This window comes from Cupressus sempervirens, chromosome 8, assembly GCF_028749045.1.
Source record: "Cupressus sempervirens isolate cs-2001-9-10 chromosome 8, ASM2874904v1, whole genome shotgun sequence".
NCBI classification, from domain to species: domain Eukaryota; kingdom Viridiplantae; phylum Streptophyta; class Pinopsida; order Cupressales; family Cupressaceae; genus Cupressus; species Cupressus sempervirens.
The window spans coordinates 427,910,488-427,933,422 of record NC_143125.1 but is presented as its reverse complement, the minus strand read 5'-3'; the positions used below and the strand labels follow the sequence as shown (position 1 = coordinate 427,933,422).

Below are 22,935 nucleotides of genomic sequence, written 5' to 3'. Positions count from 1 at the left end.
CTCCGTTAAGGATCATATTCTCCCTTCTATTTCCAGCCTTTCTACAGCATTTGAAATGTTCTCCACTATCAAGAACACCTTTGAAATCAATAATACTAGCAAGTTGTTGACCTTAAAGCGGGATTTATTATACATAGAATGAACAATGGGGAAACTATCATTTCCTATTTTCTAAGAATCTCTGAACTAAAAGATCAACTTGCTACAATTGGAAGTCAAGTTGATGAAAAAGAACTTACCATGATTGCCCTAAGGGGACTCCCACTATCTTGGGAAACTTTTATTCGAGGACTAAGCTCTCGACTTGAGCTTCCTAAATTTGAATTACTCAAGAATGAATGCACTCAAGAGGAATTAAGATTAGTTTCAAGGGGGATAAGCTTAAATCAAGAGGGAGACATTCATGCACTTCAAGTAAGCTCCAACAGGAAAGAAAAATTCAATCGAAATAAGAAAGAATCCAACAAACCATATAAGAAAAGAGATTGGTCAAAAGTGAGATGTTTTAAATGTGACAAAATTGGTCACTCTCATAATGTTTGTCCTGAACGGAAAAGAATTCACGCTGCACTAGCAGAAATAAAAGAAGAAAAGGAGGAAGTAGAAGAAAATCATGCATTTTATCTAGCACTCTCCAATGAGTTAAACTCAAACAAAAACACTTGGATCATAGATAGTGGAGCATCTCAACATATAACAGGTTTTAAAGACAAATTCGAAAGCTTCTCAAAATACAACTCAAAAGAGGTAACCATCGGGGATAACTCCACTCATCCAATTAAAGGTATTGGATCTTGCTCCATTCATTTAAATTCAAGTATTACTCTTCAACTTAACAATGTTTTATATGTACTTGGGATTAAAAGAAATCTAGTCTCTATATCTGGCCTTTCTAATCAAGGATACAGAATCGCTTTTCAAGAAGACAGAGTTCTGTCTTGACCTAAAAATGCTAACATCAAAAAAGCTATCTCTATTGGAGTTAGAGATGGGAGTTTATATAACTTTGTAATCAACAAAATTTTGCACTAAGTCATGAAATTTCAAAGTCTACAAAAATCTAGCATAGGAGATTAGGTCACCTACATTTCCAAGCATTGTCATCTATAGGAAAAATTGTCAAAGGATTACCTAATCTAAAATCAGATCACTTAGGTGTTTACAAAGGATGTGCCCTAGGTAAAAATATCAAGCAATCCTTCCCCAAGAGTGTTCATAAATCAAAAGCAATACTTGAACTCATTCATACTGACCTATGTGGTCCTCTGTTTGTACCCTCTCTAAATGGGTGCCTCTATTATGTAATCTTTATTGGTGATTATTCTAGGAGAACTTGGATCTACTTCCTGAAACAAATGGAATCTAGTGAGGTACTCTCAAAATTCAAAGAATTCAAAGCCCTAGTAGAAAATCAGTCAGGAAAGAAAATTAAAATTTTAAGATCAGATAATGGAGATGAGTACATCTTGAAATTTTTAAAGATTTTTGCATTACTGTTGGGATTAAGAGGGAGTTTTCTGTACCTTATAATCCTCAACAGAATGGAGTTGCAGAACGTAAGAATAGATCAATTGTCGAATCAGCCAAATCTATGATGCACGATCAAAACCTTCATACTTCGTTCTGGGTTGAAGCATCTAACACTGCAGTTTACATTCAAAATCGATGCCTACACTCAGTTTTAAAAAATACCACTCCAGAAGAAGTATTTACAGGCATCAAACTAGCTCTAAGTCACCCAAGGATATTTGGGTGTCTAGTCTATGTTCACATTTCGGGAAGAGAACAAAGCTAGAACCATCTAGGAAGAAAGGAATTCTCATTGGGTTCAATGAAAATTCCAAAGGTTACAGGGTCTATATTCCAAGTCAGAGAACAATTGAAATCAGCAAGGATGTTAAATTTGAAGGAGACATTGCCTTCAACCTTTCTAAAAATAATGATGAGTCATTCACGGAACCTAGCACCAAAACAAGTGAAGATCACCCGGTAGAGAATGAGAGGGAGGATGATACTGAGTCTCCTTCATCTCTTGTACCTAATTCTAAAGATGTTGAAAATAACAACAATAAAAAGAGACCACTTTGGGCCAGAAAATTCATAGAAGAAAATCATGGTGAACCTGATAAAGTATTAAAAGAAAGCAACAAAACAAGAACTCAGTCTTGTTACATTGCATTAGTAACAGAACTTATCAAATCAAAACCTTCTAACACTAAAGAAGCCTCATCAAGTCAACCTTGGAAAAAGAAGCTAAGATTGAAGAATACAATTCAATATTAAAAAATGATGTATGGGGTGTTGTACATAGACCTAAAAACAAATTAGTAGTTTCTTCCAAGTAATTGTACAAAATCAAGCATGCACTTGATGGCAGCATTGAGAAATACAATGCAAGATTCGTAGCACGAGGTTTTTCACAAAAGGAAGGTATTGATTATGAGGAAACCTTTGCTCCGGTTGCTAAGTATACATCAGTCAGAACCATCTTGGCCATTGCAGCATGTAAAGGATGGAAAGTCCATCAAATGGATGTTAAGACAACTTTTTTAAATGGTGAAATTGAAGAAGTGTATATTGAGCAACCAAAAGGGTTTATTACTCACAACAAGAATACTCATGTATGTAAGTTAAAGAAAGCACTATATGGCCTCAAACAAGCTCCCAGAGTGTAGTACGAAAGACTAGACAGTTATCTTACAAAGCTAAGGTATTTTAAGAATGAAGTTGATCCTAACCCATATTTCAAAATAGATAGAAATGACATGATTATTCTTGTGTTATATGTTGATGACTTATTAATTATAGGCGAAGAACATCTGATAAGCAAATGCAAACAAAAATTGACAGCTGAATTTGACATGAAAGACTTAGGTCTTCTTCACTACTTTCTAGGACTGGAAGTTTGGCAAAAAGAAAACTACATCTTTCTAAATCAAGGAAAATATTCTATTGATATTCTAACAAAGTTTGGAATGATGGACTACAGACCAACTTCTACTCCTATGGAATTTAATCTACATAAATTGAAGGATGACGTGGATAAATCTGAACCTGATGACCCTACTCTCTACAGACAAATCATTGGTTCGTTGATGTATTTAGTGAATACTCGTCCTAACATATGTTATGCTACTAACACCTTGAGTCAATTCATGGTTACTCCAAAGAAGATTCACCTTATGGTAGCTAAACATATCATAAGATATCTAAGAGGAACTATTAGCATGGGAATCATATATGATCAAGTTGAGATCAATTTTCATGGTTTTTCAGATTCAGATTGGGCAAGCAGTTCTACTTAGCGTAAGAGTACTTCAGGATGTTGCTTCAGTCTTGGATCTGGGATGATTTCCTGGTTCAACAAGAAACAGTCCTCAGTTGCATTGAGCTCTACTGAAGTAGAATACATAGCCTCTTCCTTAGGAGCCAAAGAAGTTGTATGGTTACGAAAGCTTTTATTTGATCTATTTAAGAAACCTTTGAAGCCTACTATCGTTCATTGTGATAACCAGAGTTGTATCAAACTTTCAGCTAACCCAGCTTTTCACAATCGGTCTAAGCATATTGAAATTCCCTACCACTAGATCAGAGATATGGTAGATCAAGATATCATCAAGCTAGAGTACATCAATACTAAAGAACAAACAGCTGATATTTTTACCAAGCCTCTTGCTAGAGTAAAGTTGGTATACTTCTAAGATAAACTTGGTATGATTAAATTGTAAATTTGAACATTGAATTTAATTTCAATTTATATGTGTTTATGCTTCTATAATTGTTGCTTCAGATATGTAATGAAAGGTGACGATCTTTCATTAGACATATATATTCAGAAGGTAATCTTTGTAAGGTGAAAATCTTACAAATGATAGCCCTATTATTATGACTGTTGGTTCGGACATTCCGGAAGTCATGAATAAAAAATGCATTATGATTACTCTAGATATTGTTTTGGACAATTAGAGATCATAATTTATGTTGTGATAGTGTTCACAGCATGGTGATTTATATTATTTGACGAGTCTCTATTTCGTAGAGTGGTAGTGTCAAATAATGTATTATGTGTAGATATTTTAATATCTGAAATCTTTGTTACTTCTCCTTTGCTAAGGAGGGAGTGTTGAAGTTTAGCATTAGTCAAAGTAATACTGAGCATTTGAATTTGTTATGTTACACACACACACACACACACACACACACACACACACACACATGATTATATGCATACACACACACACACACACACACACACATATATATATGGATATGTATGTATACAAGCTACATAGTCATGATTCAGATCGGGCTTCTCTTACTACTATTGCCAATTCATATCGGGTTGCTTCAATATTGATATTATAACATTTGTTATCTCCGATCAAGGATCGGGCTCCAAACTGTATTGCCATCGATATATATTAGGTGTTGTTCAAGTTAATATCGAACATGTCTTATCGGGTATGATTAGTTTGGATCACCGTTTGATTACAATTACTAACGGGTATGACCATGTAGGGTCATGACCCTACGTGGCCTTTGGCTGCATAGAGTCATGCCCCTACAGGAACATGGCCCTTCACCTTGTATAAGTATTAACTCTCATCGGTGGACAAGGCAATATCAATACACAACATACTTACAGTCCAAGTATTGGCAGAGTAATATTGTAGATTGTTAAATACATTCACATCAGCACTCAGCATTCTAGACAAAGAACATTGGAGCATCGAAGACCATCTGAAGGTACACACCTGCTGCACACAAACAAGAAGTAAAGTCTGATATAATCTGATATTCTTTCTATCAGAGATCCTGTAAACTAACAATATGATCACGTTTCGATTTCATAAAGATAAACAATTTAGATTGTTAAATAAAGATAAACATTCACATAATTTTACTTACCTTGATTATGTTAAGTTTGGAGGGAATTAGGTGAATATTCCGCTAAGACACGTGACTCCCCTTTCACTTTATATTATGTAAGATACCTTGTTCATGTTTATAAACTCTGCCTATGTATGTCTTCGACTACTCATTAGTCCCATAGTTTGGTGTTGATCTCGTACTAATTTGGCACAATATTCACATTCATGCTTGGCAAAGATACATGTATCTCTGTTATTTTAATCGCTACTTTCTCGTTCCTCTCTATCATGTATTCTTGGTGGAGACACATCATGCCAATCAGAGGTTCTTTGGTACATGGGACTCTTTGATTGTCAGGTCGGACCAATGGGGTTTCCCTTAGATAACTTAGCCCGTGATCAATTTAAGATTTTTGTAATCCTTCCTCTTGTGTGATGCAAGGGTTATTAATATATATACTCTCCTTAGTCTTTGCAATAGCTACCCCTCCTATCTACTCGTTAAATTATTGCCCACCAATAACAAATGGGTGTGTACCATCCCTTCACCTCATTGGGTGGAAATATAGTTAATGTTAAGTTGTTCGCCTTTTGTATTGGGAGTGGGCTCCTACGTATTGTACGTTCATTGTGTTTAGTCAGTGGGTTGATAATATTATTTGGCCCACATCAACTGTTGTAATTGGAGTTAGATATTTCCAATGTATGTATTATCCCCCGATTTTTTGATGAGTACCCGAAAGCTCCAAATTATTACTTCTTCCTTATTTGTTTTTAGAAATGTCTCCTACTACATGGCATCCACGTCCTCTTCTTCTGCTGGTGGTTTTGTACATGTATAGTACAGAGTGACTAACCATATCACAAATTCCTTCCCATTTAATCCGTATCTCCTCATTCGTTGCCCTTTACATTGGTTGTTTATATACAATGTTCTTCGTTATTTGACTATATGACCAAGAGTATGGGATCTTACCTTCCACACAGTAACTTCCCCTATCTCTCAATTTGTTCATATTGCAAGCCACGCAAACTCCAATATTACACTCTCACTTAGCCCTCCTTGGCAATTGTCGATCTGCAAATGTAGAAAACAGAAGCCCGAGCTATGAAGTCTATGTAAGGCACGAGTAAATGAATGTCTCAGCGTAAATGAATGTCTCAGCGTAAACCATCCGCCAAATACATATTTAAGCTATTGATAAATAGCCACAAAGTCACCAATATTGAATTGTTTGCGCATGATCCAAAGGAATTGACTTTCTTATCTTCAAACAAAAAATTGCAGTGCCATACCCTACATAAGGAAATTTCCTATTTGTACTAAGGTTTGATGACATACACTACATAAGGATCGATGACATCATCTGTAAATACAGTTTGTTCATTTGTACTAACTCTTTATTTTCATTAAATCTCAAGCCTCACAGGCAGGTAAGGAACCTGCTCTGATACAATGTTGATTTTAGGAGCAGTGATCTCTCTTTATATTGCGGATAAGACATGGATAGACATGTCCCTTCATGGGACGTGTCTATTCATTCATATTTATTTAATATAATAGTCTATTACTTAACTACACATACACCAATATATTATATATATAATATCACATATAAAATATATTTAACTTCAGTTTAGTCTCATGAGTTTATCCAACTGAAGCTACCAAACATTAACAATTTATTCCCTTAAAGCACAAAGTCTTGAAGAAACTAAATTGAACACCTCAAATGATTCACACGAGGTAAGCTAAAGCTGAATTCAAGAAAGATTAACTAATGCAACGTAAGAATACATTAATAAATCTCAAGATCTACAAAACAAATTTTGGGAAATCTTGCTTCTTTTATTCAATCTAGCAGTTGCACCAAGAAACTCAAAGTCTTCAAGATACTAGATATCCAAGCATAGCTTTCTAGCCCAAAACAAAAGCTGAGATATTTACAAGGAGCTCCCTCCTTTATATAGGAAAAGTGGACAAAAAAGGGGCAACCCTTAACCGCCTTGACTTATTCTCTAACAAACTAACTAAATTTTGACTTATTCATTGCTACAAGACCTAAAGCACTTGCAACCTGATTACATGAAGCTACTATACAAGCACGAGTTTTCCCACATTTATAAAGTGTTCATGCTGTGCATGTAATCTGTCACAAAACTGCAATTACTCTATGAAAGTGTGTAAAAAGAAGTTAGAAGTCCACGACACTTGGGAGCCATTTTCAGAGAGAGTTTATAAGGCCTCGAATCAACTGAGAGTTTCATGTACAATAGTTGAATTTGGTGCTCCTAAGTTCTGTGTAATAACAGTTGTTTTATACACTGTTTGCATCTTTTGAAAATTCCTCAGCAGGACCTTATAATCTGTCAGCTTGTCAATAGTATTGCAACGAAGTCATTTTCTTCAAGCTGTGGACAAATCACCTCTGCGACCTCTGTCATTACTGCTTCTTCATCCACTAGATAGTCATCCTCAGTAACCAATGTACATGGTAAATTCTGAAAGTGCCTTCCCTGATCATGCAGTTTTGTTTGTCACACAAGTCAACTGCTGTCCTTAGTTCTGCTATCAGCCTTTGGATAACATGGTGTTTGTTGCCCATCAAATACAAGTAGTCATAGTACATCTCTACCGAAGGAATGGCATCACATTCCCATAATTGAAACAGTAGTAAAATACAAATCCTAAAGCCAGTGCAGGGGACATCCTGCTGCCCCTGGGATGTCAATATACCATTTGACTGTCTGAAGGACTATCAAACATCCCTGGAGATCATATGTGCCTTTTTTTATGAAAGTGAAAATTAAACAAGAAGAAATTATGTTAGACTTCATTGGACCAATAGTAACATTACTCGAACAAGTATTCCTGTGGCTTCTAAATCTCATGAACTAATAACACTATGTTAATGGTTGTAGACGTGAGACAGACGGAGCAAATGACTGGAGAATATAATAGTTTACTTCTATTTTCATATCAAGATCAAACAATTCCGATCTGCCTGTTTAGAGTCATTTTAACCAAAAAATTAATGAAAGGTAACCCAATATTTGGTTGAAGGTTAGGTCACAAGATGTAAAGGTTAACTGTAGACCTAAATAGGCTTCAACTGTAATACATAAACCATGACCACTTTGCTGGTATTTTCTTCTTGAGTTCACTTTCTTTCTTTAACAATGTATAGTTGATTTTATAATTTAATCAGCTGTAAAACTGTTTGACACTCGTGAATGAACAAAACAAAATGAGTTGGAATAAACTTGAATGGGTTTTACATGGAATTATAAATTTAGGAAGAAAACTAGTGCATTGGATAAGGGAACATTACAGATCTGAGCTTCAACGCCTACAGCAATGTCTGAAAACTTCACGGCCACTGTTCCACAGTAAGATTTCCCTGATAATGAATCTAACATGAGGTATCAAAAATAGCCAGCAATCTAATAAGTTGTGTCATGCATTCATACAGCTCTTCCAAGTCTCTACTAGCAGAAAAAAATATCCAAAATGCTTAGATGTGAACTGAAATGCCAAAGATCCTTCAATTTTCCATCTTGGCCAAACTGGATAAATGACAAGTCATTAAGAGACTATTATGCAATTGAATTTGTCAGGATGATTGAAAAACTGATGCCTTGTTGAAATAGATGATTTCAAAACCACCAAGGCAAAGATGAAATCGCCTCCTGTTGTGCAGTTTTTATTTTAAATTTCACTTAGTTTCAATGTCTTAACCCTATCTTCTGACCTCTTTGTGATGCCCCATATCACTTGAAGGATCCAACCTGAGTACTAACATTCTGGATTCAAAATCACTGAACTCCACTCTCGTAAACGACATTAAGCCCTCATAAAATCTCCTGACTAATATCAACAATAAATGACCCCTTGGACATGTTTTCTAATATCCGTATTATGGATCAGGTTCCAAGATTCCAAAATGTATTGGATCAGAGGACTCAAAAAGACTATTATGCAGAGTTACCAGAAACTCCTCTGTCCTTCCTTGGGCGCTCGTATCCCCGTATCCAATTTGGGAACGTATCTGATACTGCCTGGATACACGTCAAACATTGTACCCATGTCTGCCTAAAAAAACTTGATTTTCCAACCATGCCAAATACTATGGGATTTGATTTATTTAATGATTTGATGTAAATCTTCCCAAATCTGATTTCAAAAAAGGTTTATTAAAACAATTTTTTAAAAATGGTTTAAGCAAAACCTGTACCAAATGAGAAAGACAAATAATATGTTTTTCTATTTCAGCAACCCATTTTTTCAGTTATCTTCTAATGCAACTCTACTATGTTTACAAATTGTGGAGTGTAAACTTAACTTATAAGTGTCAATATTGCTTTTGAAGTAATGAAAATCTCCTATAATAACTTAAAAACTATGTTAAATATGTGTATGTTTTATTTATCAATTTTGTGTCCAGCCGTATCCATATTGGTGGTCTTAAAAAAATGGCCGTATCCGTACCCAATACCGTATCCGTATTTGCATCTGTATCCATATCCATGCAACTTTGCTATTATGCTTACATGACTCAATGATCTTCAAATCAAATTTCAAAAGAACAAAGGTCCAACACCACAAAGAAAGTAACAGATTGTTATACTCTAATTTGGACAAAACCAACAAAAGCTCCAAAAGAATGTTGAGGAACTAGAACTGGTCAAAAAACTTCTAAAGAAGAACAAATAAGGATAAAAGGCATCCAAGTGGAGGTGAACAACCTAAAGAAGAAAGTCCTAAATGTACAAAACACGCTGAGCCGAGACGAACATAAGGAAAAGCTGGCTCAAGAGTTGAGCTGACATGCAAGTGGTCTAATAGACAGCCTCCAGACTAGACTAAGCAAAGCAAAGAAAATGGCATTTAACTTGGCGGCTAAATTGAAAAGGTAGACTATAAGATAAAGGCCCCTCAAAATTAGGCAGTTTTCACCAACCTCATCAAAGATGTTTATAGGTCTTACTGGGACAAAATCAGAAGCACCATAATCAACCTGAACAAGGCCCTAAATTTCATTGACTGCCACACAGAACTCATCAATAATACACAAGCAGAAGTGGACAAAGCAGTTTACGAATTGCCACCAAAGATTCTCAAACAGCTGTTCTGAGAAGCTTGTCATATCATTTCCAGAGGGTAGATTGCTTGTGACTAGTATAAATACATGCCCAATTACACGGAGATGCCAATTAGAATCTTGTATTGGTAAATAAATGCTTACGAATCCTCTTTATGATGCCACCATCAAGCTCTTTACAAGGTATTACATGCTGTAGAAAATCAAGCTCCCCTCACAAACTACAGAGGATTGCCTAGGAAATTATTTTCAAGTAACTCTTCCTAACCCTAAATATTTTTTCTATTAGCCTAACTCCATTCTCGTATTTCTTTGAAATATATTTTGACCGCATATCCAATTAACAAGGTTGGGTTATTCATTCTTGTGGGTAAGAACTCCTGTATCAATAGAATGTGATGTTCAAAGTTGAAACATTTCACCATGAACCATGGCCTTTAAAAATATAATATTAAGGATCACAATAAGACATAAGTCTCAATTTAAAGGAATGTGCAGTAAATCTTCAATCCAATGGCCTACAAGCTTTCCAAAAGATCTCAGCACTTTGCCTTACAAAATAAAATGGAATGGACACTTACTGACACATCACTCCCTCAAGGTTTCAAAGAGTACAAAAAAAACCTGATAAAACTCCAAAGTTTGACACTTTATAGCATGGAATAAAGGATCCATGACAAAGGAGTGTACCCTTAAATAGTTAAAAGAAAAGACAAAGGGAGAGACACATGGCATATCTGCATAAATTCAAAAGACTTAGAGGTGTAGAAGTTTTCACAAGCAGTGCCGTGATAGCATGATCCAATGGCAGAAATGCTTGTAAGAGATCCCCATGACACATTTGTCACAGATACTTTGTGCCATGTGGTTTCCATTCTACGGTCCCAAAGGAAACTAGAGATCTATCAGATCTCCTTTTGAGAATTATGATTCTATTTTCAGATCTAGAGAGCTTAGGTTGTACTCAAAATCCTTGTTACCAGAAATTTTAATGATGTACAAATCCGTCAACAACACAACCACATCAAACAATCTGTATAACAATTGACCAGCTCTAACTTAATTGCATGCATCCATAGCTCACAGCATTGTACCACAAATGTGCATCTCAAGGCCAGCCTAACATCCAGGACATCTGCAATGCCATGAGATATGATAATGGATACAAAATGTCTCCTTCCCTCCACGTTCACCTTCAGAAATCCGGGGACACCCACAGGATGTTCCCCAACTGCATCCTGCTGTCCCAGTGATGTCAGTATATCATTTGACTGTCTGAAGTGGACATTAAACATCCCTGAAGATCATATGCACCTTTTTTTTTAAATAAGGTAAACATTAAACAAGAAGGAATGCTATCATAACACATAATTGAACCAGCAGTAAAATCCCAATCCTGCAGGGGAAGTTCTGCCGCCCCCAGGATGTTAATATATCATTTGACTGTCTCAAGGAGTATCAAACATCCCTGGAGATCATATGCTTCTTTATTATTGAAGTGAAAATTAAACAAGAAGAAATTCTGTCAGACTTCATTTGACCAATAGTAACATTACCCAAACAGGTATTCGTGTGGCTTCTAAATCTGATGAACTAATACCACTACGTTGAGGATTGTAGATATAACAAGGCCAAAGGAAAAGACTAGAGAATCTAATAGTTTACTTTTATTCCAATATCAAGATCAAACAATTGCTATCTGCCTGTTTACAGTCATTTGAACCAAAAATTTAATGAAAGGTAACCCAATATTTAATTGAAGGTTTGCTCACAAGATGTAAACTGTAGACCTAAATAGGCTTTAACTGTAATACATAAACCATGACCACTTGCTGGTATTTTCTTCTTGAGTTCTCTTTCTTTCTTTAACAATGCATAGTTGATTTTATAACTTAATCAGCCGCAAAACGGTTTGGTGCTTGTGATTGAACAAAACAAAATGAGATGGAATAAACTTGAATATTTTAGCCAAATTCTACAGAAAAGTCAGTATCTTATTGGAAATAGATTAACAGTTTATATAATTATATGGATGCATTGTCACTGTGAAAAAATTAAGACTCGGTTAACAAACTGTTAGACCTAAGTTCACATCTTCCACTGTCTATGCAATCATATTCTACCCCTATTTCAATCGTTCTATGGTCCATGTAAACTAGTCTTACAAAACAAACTTTCCACCAATATTCATTGAAGCCAGTACACCGTACAAGTACTGATTATTTTCCTCGATAATAAGTTTGTGATAAAATTTAAAACAGAAGTCGAGATGAATTTCCCTCAACAATATAAACTGAAAACTAGACTGTCAACATTTCTATAACAATGCTGATGGGTATGATACTTGATCCTGAACATATTAATTGACATTAATGCTAATTTGTTGAAACATGAATTGTCAGTGGAAGACGTTTGATTGTCACCATTATCCTCTGTGGTAAGGGATATGGTCTCAGGCCTCCATGGTGAATTTGGAAAGAGATCATCATTACTGTAACTTCAGCCTCTCGTGATCAATATTAAGTTGCCACCATTAAAGATTAATACAACAATGTCACGACATGTTATATCGTGAATTGTGTGATTTCATTCATTTTCAGACTCTTGCAGTTTGTTTAAGCTTTGTATACATTTTGTTTGGATCTGAATCCACTCCTTGAGCAGCTTCTGGTAACTTATTCAAAGGGCACATTTGAGGTGACGAGCGCATGCAACCTGCCACTGTTATTTGATAGTGTGCTGCATTATTCTGTCCGGAAAAGTGAAGTACCAATGGTGTAAATTTTCCTCCAATTGCAAATTCTGGGAAACCGAGCTTCAAAAGGGAAAAATGTGACTATGTGTTGGTCCCTAACATGAGCTCCTCTACCGGGTGCAGTGGAGGCTTGGATCATTGGGATGTTTCTTCCCTGCCTTAGTCTCTCGGTGTTGTTTACTATATGTTCTTTTATGGTTTGCTTGTTTTTCCGGCACTGTGGTTTAAATGGGTGACAATTGAAAGGCCTTTTATTTGGCCTCGGTTTTGTATGCTTGATGGGGTACATGCCCTTCCTATTCATTGTTTTGTATTTTGCTTGTGTTCTTAAGGGTAATGGCTCTATAGAGTCCCTCTGTAAATCATTTTAGAAAGTTAACTGCAGAACAGAAACAGTACACAGAATGTGATTAAAATCTTAAACAGTTCATTTTAAAAAACTGAGTTACTTACTAGTAATGTGCTTGTCCCAGCAAGGTTGTAAAACAGGTCCAGGACGTCCCCACAGTTCCTTTGATCTTGAGTCTGTTCGGTTACTTGCCTTGGAACTTCGGTGGAGTTCCGCTTCTTTTAGATAAGTTCCCTTCAAAGCAAGATCTGTTATAATTCATCCCTCTCGTATAAAGAAATGTTTCCCAATAAGAGACATTACAAGCAGGTGAATAAACAAATACCTGGGATGATAGCTGATCTGCGTCAAGAAATGGTCCATTATTGATCATATTGATAAGCATTGCAAACATTCCTAATGTTAAAACTGCCGCAACTATCTGCTTCAAATCGACCATGATTCCCCTATTGAAAAAAAAATTAAAAAGCGCAATGATGCCTGCAGATCGGACTCCTTCCAGAGCTAGGTTCTCATCGTGTTCACGCAAAGGCCTTGGTAAGTTGAAAATGGCGCCACAAATATAAAATTGTCAAATTGGCAACCTTGTAAGGTTGCATTTCAAGTAAGGACCTGGGCCAACGCCATTGTTGCCCCTAAAGTGCCCAACTCCGATCATATCAACGCCACACACATGAGTTTGCATGCCACGTCAGCGCGTAGGAAATGCTTTGGACTGACGTAGCGAAATTGGGTCAGGACCGCATTCCAAACTTGCATTCTAAGGATTTGCTCCATTTAAGGGAGATTGATTAACCGCAATTTCTGATAATTTATTCAGATGCGACGTTCTACTCAACGAATGGAATTTCCATCATTCAAATGGATTTCAAGTCTTACCACCACTCATACAAAAATAGTAAAGAAGTTGAATGATTTCGAAGTGAAGGAATGGAACAAAATGGAATTTAAGTGTAACATAGTGTCAATTCTCATTTTTAACAAGGTTACACAATAGTTTTTTAATTGAATGGATAATTTAGCGGATAGACTATTTGTGGGAACTTTGAATGAATGAATGATTTTTAATGATGTCCACGAGGCCATAAGTCTAAAGGACCCACAAAAACTCCTAGTCGGTCTGATGCGATCTCTCCAACCTGTCTCTTTTGTTGTGAATCTGCATAAGTAAAATGGCCCCTTTGGTCCTTCACAAAGGTCTTTTATGTTGCTCACTTTTAACGTTTCTTTGTGTTGGTTGTGAATGTCTTCGTATGTCGTACAATCCTTCAGATAGTGCCACTCTGTTTCCACCACACCCTTGTTGCAAAATCTACAAATTTTGTCCTCCCACTCTTCCTTAGGGACCTTCCATCTACCAATTTCACATCTCAAATAGTTGGAACCAGATCTCAATTGAGTGATTAGGATTTTTGCCTTTCCTTTGATCTCAACTCCTAAATATTCTTTGTCGTCATGTTCGCATGTGGGATTAAATTCTTTGATATAGTAGACTTTTTTTCTACCTAACTAGTTTGCCCACATGATAGATCATATTTTTCCTGCCACCCATTTTTTTATCAGAATTATTTTTCAGGCACTCTTGGTAATCTATGTTCCACTTGTTGAACCATTTATCATTTTGTTTCTTTCATGTCTTCTTCTGACGAGCTAGTTCTTCGTCAACCACCCTACTAGGCCAGTGTTGTGCATCCATTTTACTCACTTTTTTTAGATAGCTCAACAATCTAACAATTGTCGAGGCCTCCACTAGGAACATGCCTACCTCTGCTAAACTAATCCCGTATGGAACTGTGGATTTGATTTTGAGATTAGTTGTGATGAAGTGCTTCTGAATTATTTCAATTTGTTGTCATTTATGGTTTTATACGTTGCTCCCCCATACCTCACTGTGATATAAAATAACTGGTATCACCAGCAACCCAAAGAGGGTTTTCTTAGACTTCCAATCCCATAACTATGTTGTCCTGCACCTATTTTAAAGAAGATAAGAAGCCTTCCATCCTCCCTATATCCTTTTTGATCTGCATGTTTCTCAACTAAGCCGGTAATGGAAATCTATCCCCAAATACTTGTATTTTTCTACAATTTCTAACGCTTTGTCATTAAATATGAAAGTGCATTGTTGTTTTCTCTTCTTCAAGGAAAAGACCATAACCTTGGTCTTAGAAGTGTTGACCTCCATCCCTAATTTCGTGCAAAAGGTTTCTAAGTTCTTCAAATGTTCCCTCAACCTCAAAGTTGTTTTAGCAATGAGAATGAGGTCATCAGCATACAAAAGCAATTTGATCACATATTCAGCCAATTGAATTCCCTCTCCATTGGCTTTGTTTAGCCATTCCTCTAACTTATCAATATAGAGGCCAAACAAGGTAGAATATAACAAGCACCCTTGTTTGACCCCTATGTCACTACCAAAACATTCTAACATGCCCACTTTGATTCTGATTTTCACTTTAACCTGTTCATAAAGTTTATAAACAACAACTCTATACTATGTTGGGACCTCCAATTCTTCCATCCTATTCCATAACTTATCCCTAGGGACGATGTCAAAAGCTTTCTTAAAGTCAACATAGCAGCAAAAGGTCTATTCCCCCTATTTATCCCACGCTTTTTTGATGAGGAACCTTAGGTAATGCAGTGATCAATGGTGGAATGTTTTGCTCTGAAACCCGCATGTCCCATAGCTCTTTTCCCTTCTTTTTCTACACATATGTTGATTCTCTGCTCTACCATACTCCTATAGAGTTTGCTTAATAGGGGGTTCACCATGATGGTGCGGTAGTTGGAAGGGTTGTTGACATCCCCACTCTTATGGAGAGGAATGACTACACTGGTGGTCCATTCTATGGGAAAGCAGCCTTGCGTGACCATATTAAAATGTTCCTAATGTGTGGAGTCAACAAATTTGTCCCCCGCTTTAAAAATTCAATCTACAACCCATCTAAATCTCGAGCTTTTCCACTCACTACTCTCCTTATCCCTAGAATAATGCCTTCATTAGAAAATAGTTCATCTAAATTGTTGCTTGTGGGGAGTGAAGCTTTGTCCTCCGATCTCTCATAAAAAGACTTTGCATACTCTAACCATTGAGACTCTGTGATTTTATTTTCAATATGTTTCCTAGCTTGTTATAACTTCCTCCAAAAATCTTTAGGATTGTGCTTTCCTAACATGATTAGCACCTTCCCCCAATTAATCACATATTCTTCTTTTTTTGATTTGATCAATTGTTTGTATTCTCTTATGATTGTTTTGTTTTTCTTTCTCCCTTGAAATTATTTTTTTGCAGCCTTGCATTCTTCGTCATACCATGGGTTAGCTAGAAAGGTGTTTGAGATGCTCTTCTTTGTCTTTGTTCTCTGACAACCCTATAGTGCTTCCTGAATTAATGGGATTAGCGAGCTACTGCTGATATGACTTTTCTTATCATTGTTTTCCTTGGTATACGCAATGTCATGATGCATTTGGATCTGTTGTTCAAGAGTGGTGCAAATTATCTTTTTATTTTCATTGTTTATAAGAATTTTTCCCTCTTTATGTCCTTTTGTGCTTTCATCTAGGACGTGATCACTTTTCAATCTTTTAACCTTCATATTGTATTTAATACAAGGAGGCATATGGTCTAAATTTAGCTCTATAGGACATTGTTTAATTCTAAAATCAACTACTTTGGTGACAATTAATTGCAAACATATCATATAGTCTACCACACTTTGTCCATTATATGTTTTACAAGTAAATTTGTTTGATTTTGGCCACATCTTCATATCATTACACACAACTAACCCGTGGAGGCTGCATAGCCCTTAGAGTACAACCCCAAAGTGAGACACACCACCTTTTTCATCCTAAGAAGTTTTTTTGCTAATATTGTCATCATCTTCTTTTAGCCACAAGGGATTGCTATCCTATGTTAGATCGTTGCCCAGCTGAATAGCCTGGTTACTTGTTGTCCCAGCATTAAAATTTCCTAGAAGGATTGTGTTACCAGTTTGATTAAAGGAAAGCACATCTTTCTTTAGAGCTACAAATGGATCTTCATTATCTAGACGCCTCTTTTTGTAGAATTTAGAGCTTTTTGGCACGAAATAGCACGTTGCTAGCGATGTGATCTCATCATCCTCAATCTTCAGCCATATATATTGCTTATTTGGGTCCACTTTCTCCAATTGTATGTTTTTGTTTCACATATCTTTTATCAAAATAGTAATCCCTCCATGTCCTTTACCTGTCTTTGTTTCTTCATTCCACACAGACACTTTATTGTACCTTTTGAAATCTGGAATCCCACACCCCTCATGTTCATGCATTTCTATGAGACAAATTTTGTCTTACCCCTCGGCCATGGGCCCCAACCCTAGTCTTCTTCTCCATGGATATCCTCTACAATTCCAACTCACCATGCTTATATACTCTTGTAGGGCCGTAAGTTCCTATTTCTTATTCATTGATTTGTTAGCAAACTATGCTTCACCATTTTTCATCCAAGCCCATTTGTCGGCAACCCTTGTTGATTTTACTTTCTCCCACTCCTTCCTCCTTTCCTCTTGTTGGTTAATGGTTAAATCCTCGTCTATGTATATTTGGGTGTCTTTGAGTAGCCCCCTGTTCTTCAAGATTGTGCTCTTATCTTCTATGTTGTTGAAAGTAACTCTCACATGTCTATTTTTCTCCATTCCCATACTTCTCCCAATTCTATTTGCTTGTTGAATTTTACCCATCCATTTTAATTTATCCCTAGGAAAGTCATATATCAAAATCTATGTTTTCTCACATTCCCCATAGTCTTTTAAGCCCTTGATAATGATATTTACAACCTTTTCTTGTATTTCCTTCTCCTCTTTGATTTGTCTCCTGACTTGTTTTTGAATGACTTATTTTTGTTCCATGGATAGTTCATTGACCACTTGTGCCCATGATTTGGCTTCTTTTATTTACTCTTTTATTTTATTTTCTCTTAGCACCATGCCTGCTAATGTTTCTTGAACTTCCTTCATTTTTGTTGTGGTATCTAATTTAGTTAATTTTACCAAGTTATTTTCTATTGTCACTTTCCCTTCATTCAAAGCCTATTTTATAGTGATTATTTTTTGTTGCCCTCTCTCGATATCGTCTTGTAGATTCAAGGCCTACTTTTTCAACCATTTTTTTTCTCTTTCAAGTTCCCAACTAGTTATTGTGACCTCTTGCAACCTTTCTCTATCCTATTGTCCTTTCTCCTCCAAGTCCTCTATCCTTCTTTTCATGTCCATAAGGTCATTCGCATACATTTCCAAATACCAAAGCAAAGGAGAGGATGAAGAGTTGTAAGGTTATTGTAGAAAGCCCCCCTCACAAGTTCCTTTGTCCACCCCATCTTTTATTGTAGGCATCCTTGTCATAGTTTCCTAAGTTTCCTTTTCTACTGGAGAAACATCATTTGCTTGTTCCTTTGTATCAGTTACTAAGAGGTTTTTAGCTGTCCTTGGTAAAATCATGATAAGTTTCCTCTTCTGCAATTTTCTTTTCTTCTTTTGGATATGTCTCGATTTAAGTATCCCTAGGTATTGCTTTTCATTGACGAAAATGAATTTGGTGTTCACCTCATGATGCTCTTCTTGTTGCGTTTCTAGCAAGATGTATTGACGATCTGTGATAGCCCTTGGATGTGATCACATTTGAGGACTATAGAGAAACCACTGTGCCATCTTGAGATTGTTCATACACTAATTAAGGTTCCCATATTGTTGCTTGTCATGATCCTGAATTTTCAGTGTAGGGCCTCCTATTCTTAGTTTCACCATATTCTGCATTGTTAACCTGGGTGTAGAATCTTCATGTGTTTGTGTTCATTGTGTGTTTAGTTGTGGTTCTTGTTTTGTTGTAAGTGAAAAGCTGAATGTAGTTTTTCGGGTTTCAAATAGTTATAAACAAATGCAGTAGAACAAAAAATGGAGAACAAAGGAGAGTTTATAGAATCCAACCTAGAAATCTCAATGTTGGTAAAATAATAGTGGACCTGACCTGTCTCCTTTCTTGTGCTCAATCTCTATGTGGTCCTAGCCTGTTATCTTTGCTCTAATTGTCATTGCAGATCCTGTCGTTACCCTTGATCTGCTAAACTTGTCATTGTTTGCAAAAAATACTCGTTGCTATTACTATCATTGTCCTTGTCACTGCCCTTATCGTTACAAAAAATAAACCAGTCGCTGCCCTTGTGGAATTTGAACCACGTGCTTTGCCTTCACCACTCTCTATGGACCGTTCGATTCAAACCACTACATTGGTCCCTTGCGTTGGTACCTTCTCTCTAGTGATTCCAAAAATGTATTTTGAGAAAATAAGGAGAACATGTATTTGTTTCTGGAAATTGAAATTTTGACGGAAAAGTTGTTAGTTCACTGGAAAAGTTGTCAATTGGCCGAAAAAATTGTCAGTTCGATTGGAAAATTGTAAATCTTTCACGTTAATTATTTACCAGCCAGTTTTTATCTCACTCCACTTTTAACTCTTGTTTTGATATTTATTACTTGTTATCTCCACTTTTAACTTTTGTTTTCTCTTTTCTCTAGTTATTTAAAAAATTAATTACTTGTGATCTCCAATTAGCTCATGTTGTGATCTCTATTTATTTAACTTTTGATTTTTTAAATTGATTTAGATTTTAGTTTTTGAATTATTTTAATTTATTATTTATATTAATTGTTCTTTAAATATTATTTTTTAGTTTCTATGATTAATTTAGTCAATAGAATATTTGTTAGAGACATCGTTATTTTTCATATCTCTCTTATTAATTTTTCTTGATGGGGTTATTTTAAATTTTTTTTTCATATTTGATAAATTGAAATTAAATAAATAATATTTATTAATCTATTTAAAAGATTTTAGTAAATATTATGTTATTTAAATTGAAAATTATTAATAATCTAATTTGTTCACATAAGATTATATTTTAAATCTTCACTTTTAACTATTATTTTACATTAGCTCATGTTGTGATTTGTATTTATTTAACTTTTGATTTTTTAAATTGATTAGGTTTTAGTTTTTAAATTATTTTAATTTATTTTATATTAGTTTATATATATATATATATATTTAGTTTCTATAAATTATTTAGTCAAATATAATATTTGTTGAAGATGTTATTTTTTCATATTATTATTTTGTATTCTTTTTATTAATCTTTCATAATAGATTTTTTTGATGGGGTTTTTTTAAATGATTTTTTTGAAAAAAAATTTGATCGGTAAATGACCGAGGCCTTGATTGATTTTATTAATAAAATAAAAGTCACATCAGCTTGACTCAATTCAAACGGGCACTGGTAGGAAAGAACAGAGAAGAAAACCTCCAGTCTAGCCCGGGACAAAAGGTCCTATATAATTGCATCTTAAAAGGGGCATACCCCGATGAGAACATGACCTATTAGATACATTATCAAAGTTACAACATAGCGAGGGGCATACCCCTGTTGAAATAGTATTCGTTGTGGATACAAGTTATCAATATGTTTATCAAAGTTCACATAATCTAATGCCAAGAACTGCCTTTATGTGCGTAAACCTCTTGATCAGAGCAAAAGTCCTTCCTTTTAAGCTTGATTGATCAACAAGGTTAGAAGATGATATAAAAAACATTAAAGTGACCACCATTCATGAATTTTGAGGATTGGAAAATCCTATACTTAAAATAATGGTTAGTATTATTAAAAAATAGAATGCTCAATATTTAAAGTTCATCTGAAACTATGCCTTTAAACAAAAAAGGATTACTTATATTATCAAGAAGTATTAACAATAGAGCCTAGTCTAAATAGTACCATAAACCCTAAGATCCTGTGGGATGCTTCGTAAGCCTACAGATAAGATTCAAATTAAACTCAAATTACCATCAACACCAGTTTTATGTTCAGAATCAACTACCAGCAAAAGCTAAATCACCATATCAAATCTACTTAGTTTTAAATAGATAACAAACAATCTTAACAACCTCCTCTTTTCCATACTTAAACTTGATAACAAGGTAGCTCGATAGAGACTTTAATCTAAGCGTTGATCTATAATGACACTCTAAAGCCATTACCAAACCCTAATCTAAAGGAGAAGATCCCTAAACTAAGACTTTAGCCAAAGTATAACGGATTTTCCATCAAGCAAGGGAGGAATGGGACTATAGATGAAGTTGCATCACATCCTCTAGTCAAGTACAGAGCTTAGTAAATATACTAGACACCATCCAACACCACAAAATCAAATGTTCACATCATAGTAAAAATCTTAAGCTTTCTCATAAATTGCCCTAGATGCAAAGCATCATGAATTCGAGACAAAATATATTGAAATGCATTAAAATCCTAACTCCAACAAATGATTATTAAAGAGAGCATGCTGATAAAGCCTTAGACAAACTAAGAATTATGATTAGATTATGTAGCCCCAAATTCAAATTTTAAAACCAATCAAACATAAAAGAGAATTATGCATTAGTGTTTGAAAAATCTTAAACATAAATCCAAACAACTTTAAACCCGTGGGCATCCATGATAAATTCTTAACAAGCAAACAATAGTATTAAACATTCATCTTATATTCAAAAAAGTATCTGTACATGATTATAGAAGTGGGTATTACTACAATCGTTTGTGATACAGAACTACATACAAAATTTGATAACATACATTATAATTCATATATATAAGCCATTGCTAATCATATAATATCTATGGATTAGACTATATACCACCTAGACTATACATAATTCATTATCTATCAGCTTATAGACTAAACCCTAACATAACTCGAGCGAAATCCCAAAAAGGACAATAGAGACCACACCTTACTTCCAGACCACCATAATAACTTTAGGTATTTTGTTAGGGCTCTCAACATGATAGTTAGGAGGGAATTTGAAACCAGTCTTAGCCCTGTTGGACTTTTCTGAATTCGGCATGCAAAACTCTAGGGCATCAAGATTGTCAAAGTTTACATACGACTGAATGTAGGCCTTGGATAGAGTAAGGTAATTTAGTAACCATTCCCTGCTATCATCAGCTATGATACCTCTCCAACAAAGCAGAAAATGGATGCTTGCCTCCATTTTGGGCCATTCATGATAAAAGGCCAAGCTCTCCCAAATTACCAATGACGGACATCAGAAGGCAATTTCCAATCTAGGGGCTCCCAGAGGCAATTTCATATACTTCTCTGGCAAAGGAATTCAAAATTTTTTGTCAATACTTTTTATGGCTTTCTCCAATCCCTTCCTCCAAGTCGAGACCAATATATTCAAGCAAAGTTTGATAATGGCCTCTGCCTCCACCTTTTCCCTCACCATGCATCCGATGAAGGAACTGATGATGTCGCTGTTGGTCCTCCATGTGAATTGATAATCGAAGACCCCTTTTTCGATGGTTCTTCTTATAGCGATCTAAGACATATCATCCACCGGGTTGAGAATTATGTTCCATCTCTCCAATTTTACGTTTCCACAAAAGGTCATTGTTTGATTTTCGGATGCATGATAGAGACAAATATTCATTTCCATGTTTAAGAAAGGAGGTTGACAGCTGATAGTGAAAGTAGGAGATACCCAAATAAAGACATAGGAAGCCTCTAGAAAGATCTTAGAAGTGATGTCATCCAATGATGTAACATGCTAAAACTCAGCATGAGCTAGCCTTAGCATCTACATGATAGAAACATCACTGAAGTGACCGAAGCCAGCAATGCAGATAAAGGCTAATAAAGAGGCTAGATGTCCCATTTCATGATGGAAGTTAACAAACTTTACATGAAGACCATTGCAACAAATGAGATATCATGAAAACTATGAAACAACCAAGACACTCCGATTGGAAGCAAATCGGAA

The 22,935-nt window shown here is 35.5% G+C and overlaps 1 protein-coding gene across 1 annotated transcript in view; it reads right to left on the bottom strand.

Moving 5' to 3' along the window:
• LOC149543058 (protein MANNAN SYNTHESIS-RELATED 1-like) overlaps positions 1 to 13,990 on the bottom strand; it is a 64,625-nt gene extending 50,635 nt beyond the window's left edge. Inside the window, exons 1-2 of the mRNA XM_089797985.1 lie at positions 13,403 to 13,990; positions 13,182 to 13,311 (exon numbers count right to left, since the gene is read on the bottom strand). Coding sequence (XP_089654111.1) covers positions 13,182 to 13,311; positions 13,403 to 13,516 — 244 coding nt within the window. The 5' untranslated portion in view covers positions 13,517 to 13,990. The remainder of the gene's footprint in view (positions 1 to 13,181; positions 13,312 to 13,402) is intronic.
• Between the last annotated feature and the right edge of the window lie 8,945 nt (positions 13,991 to 22,935).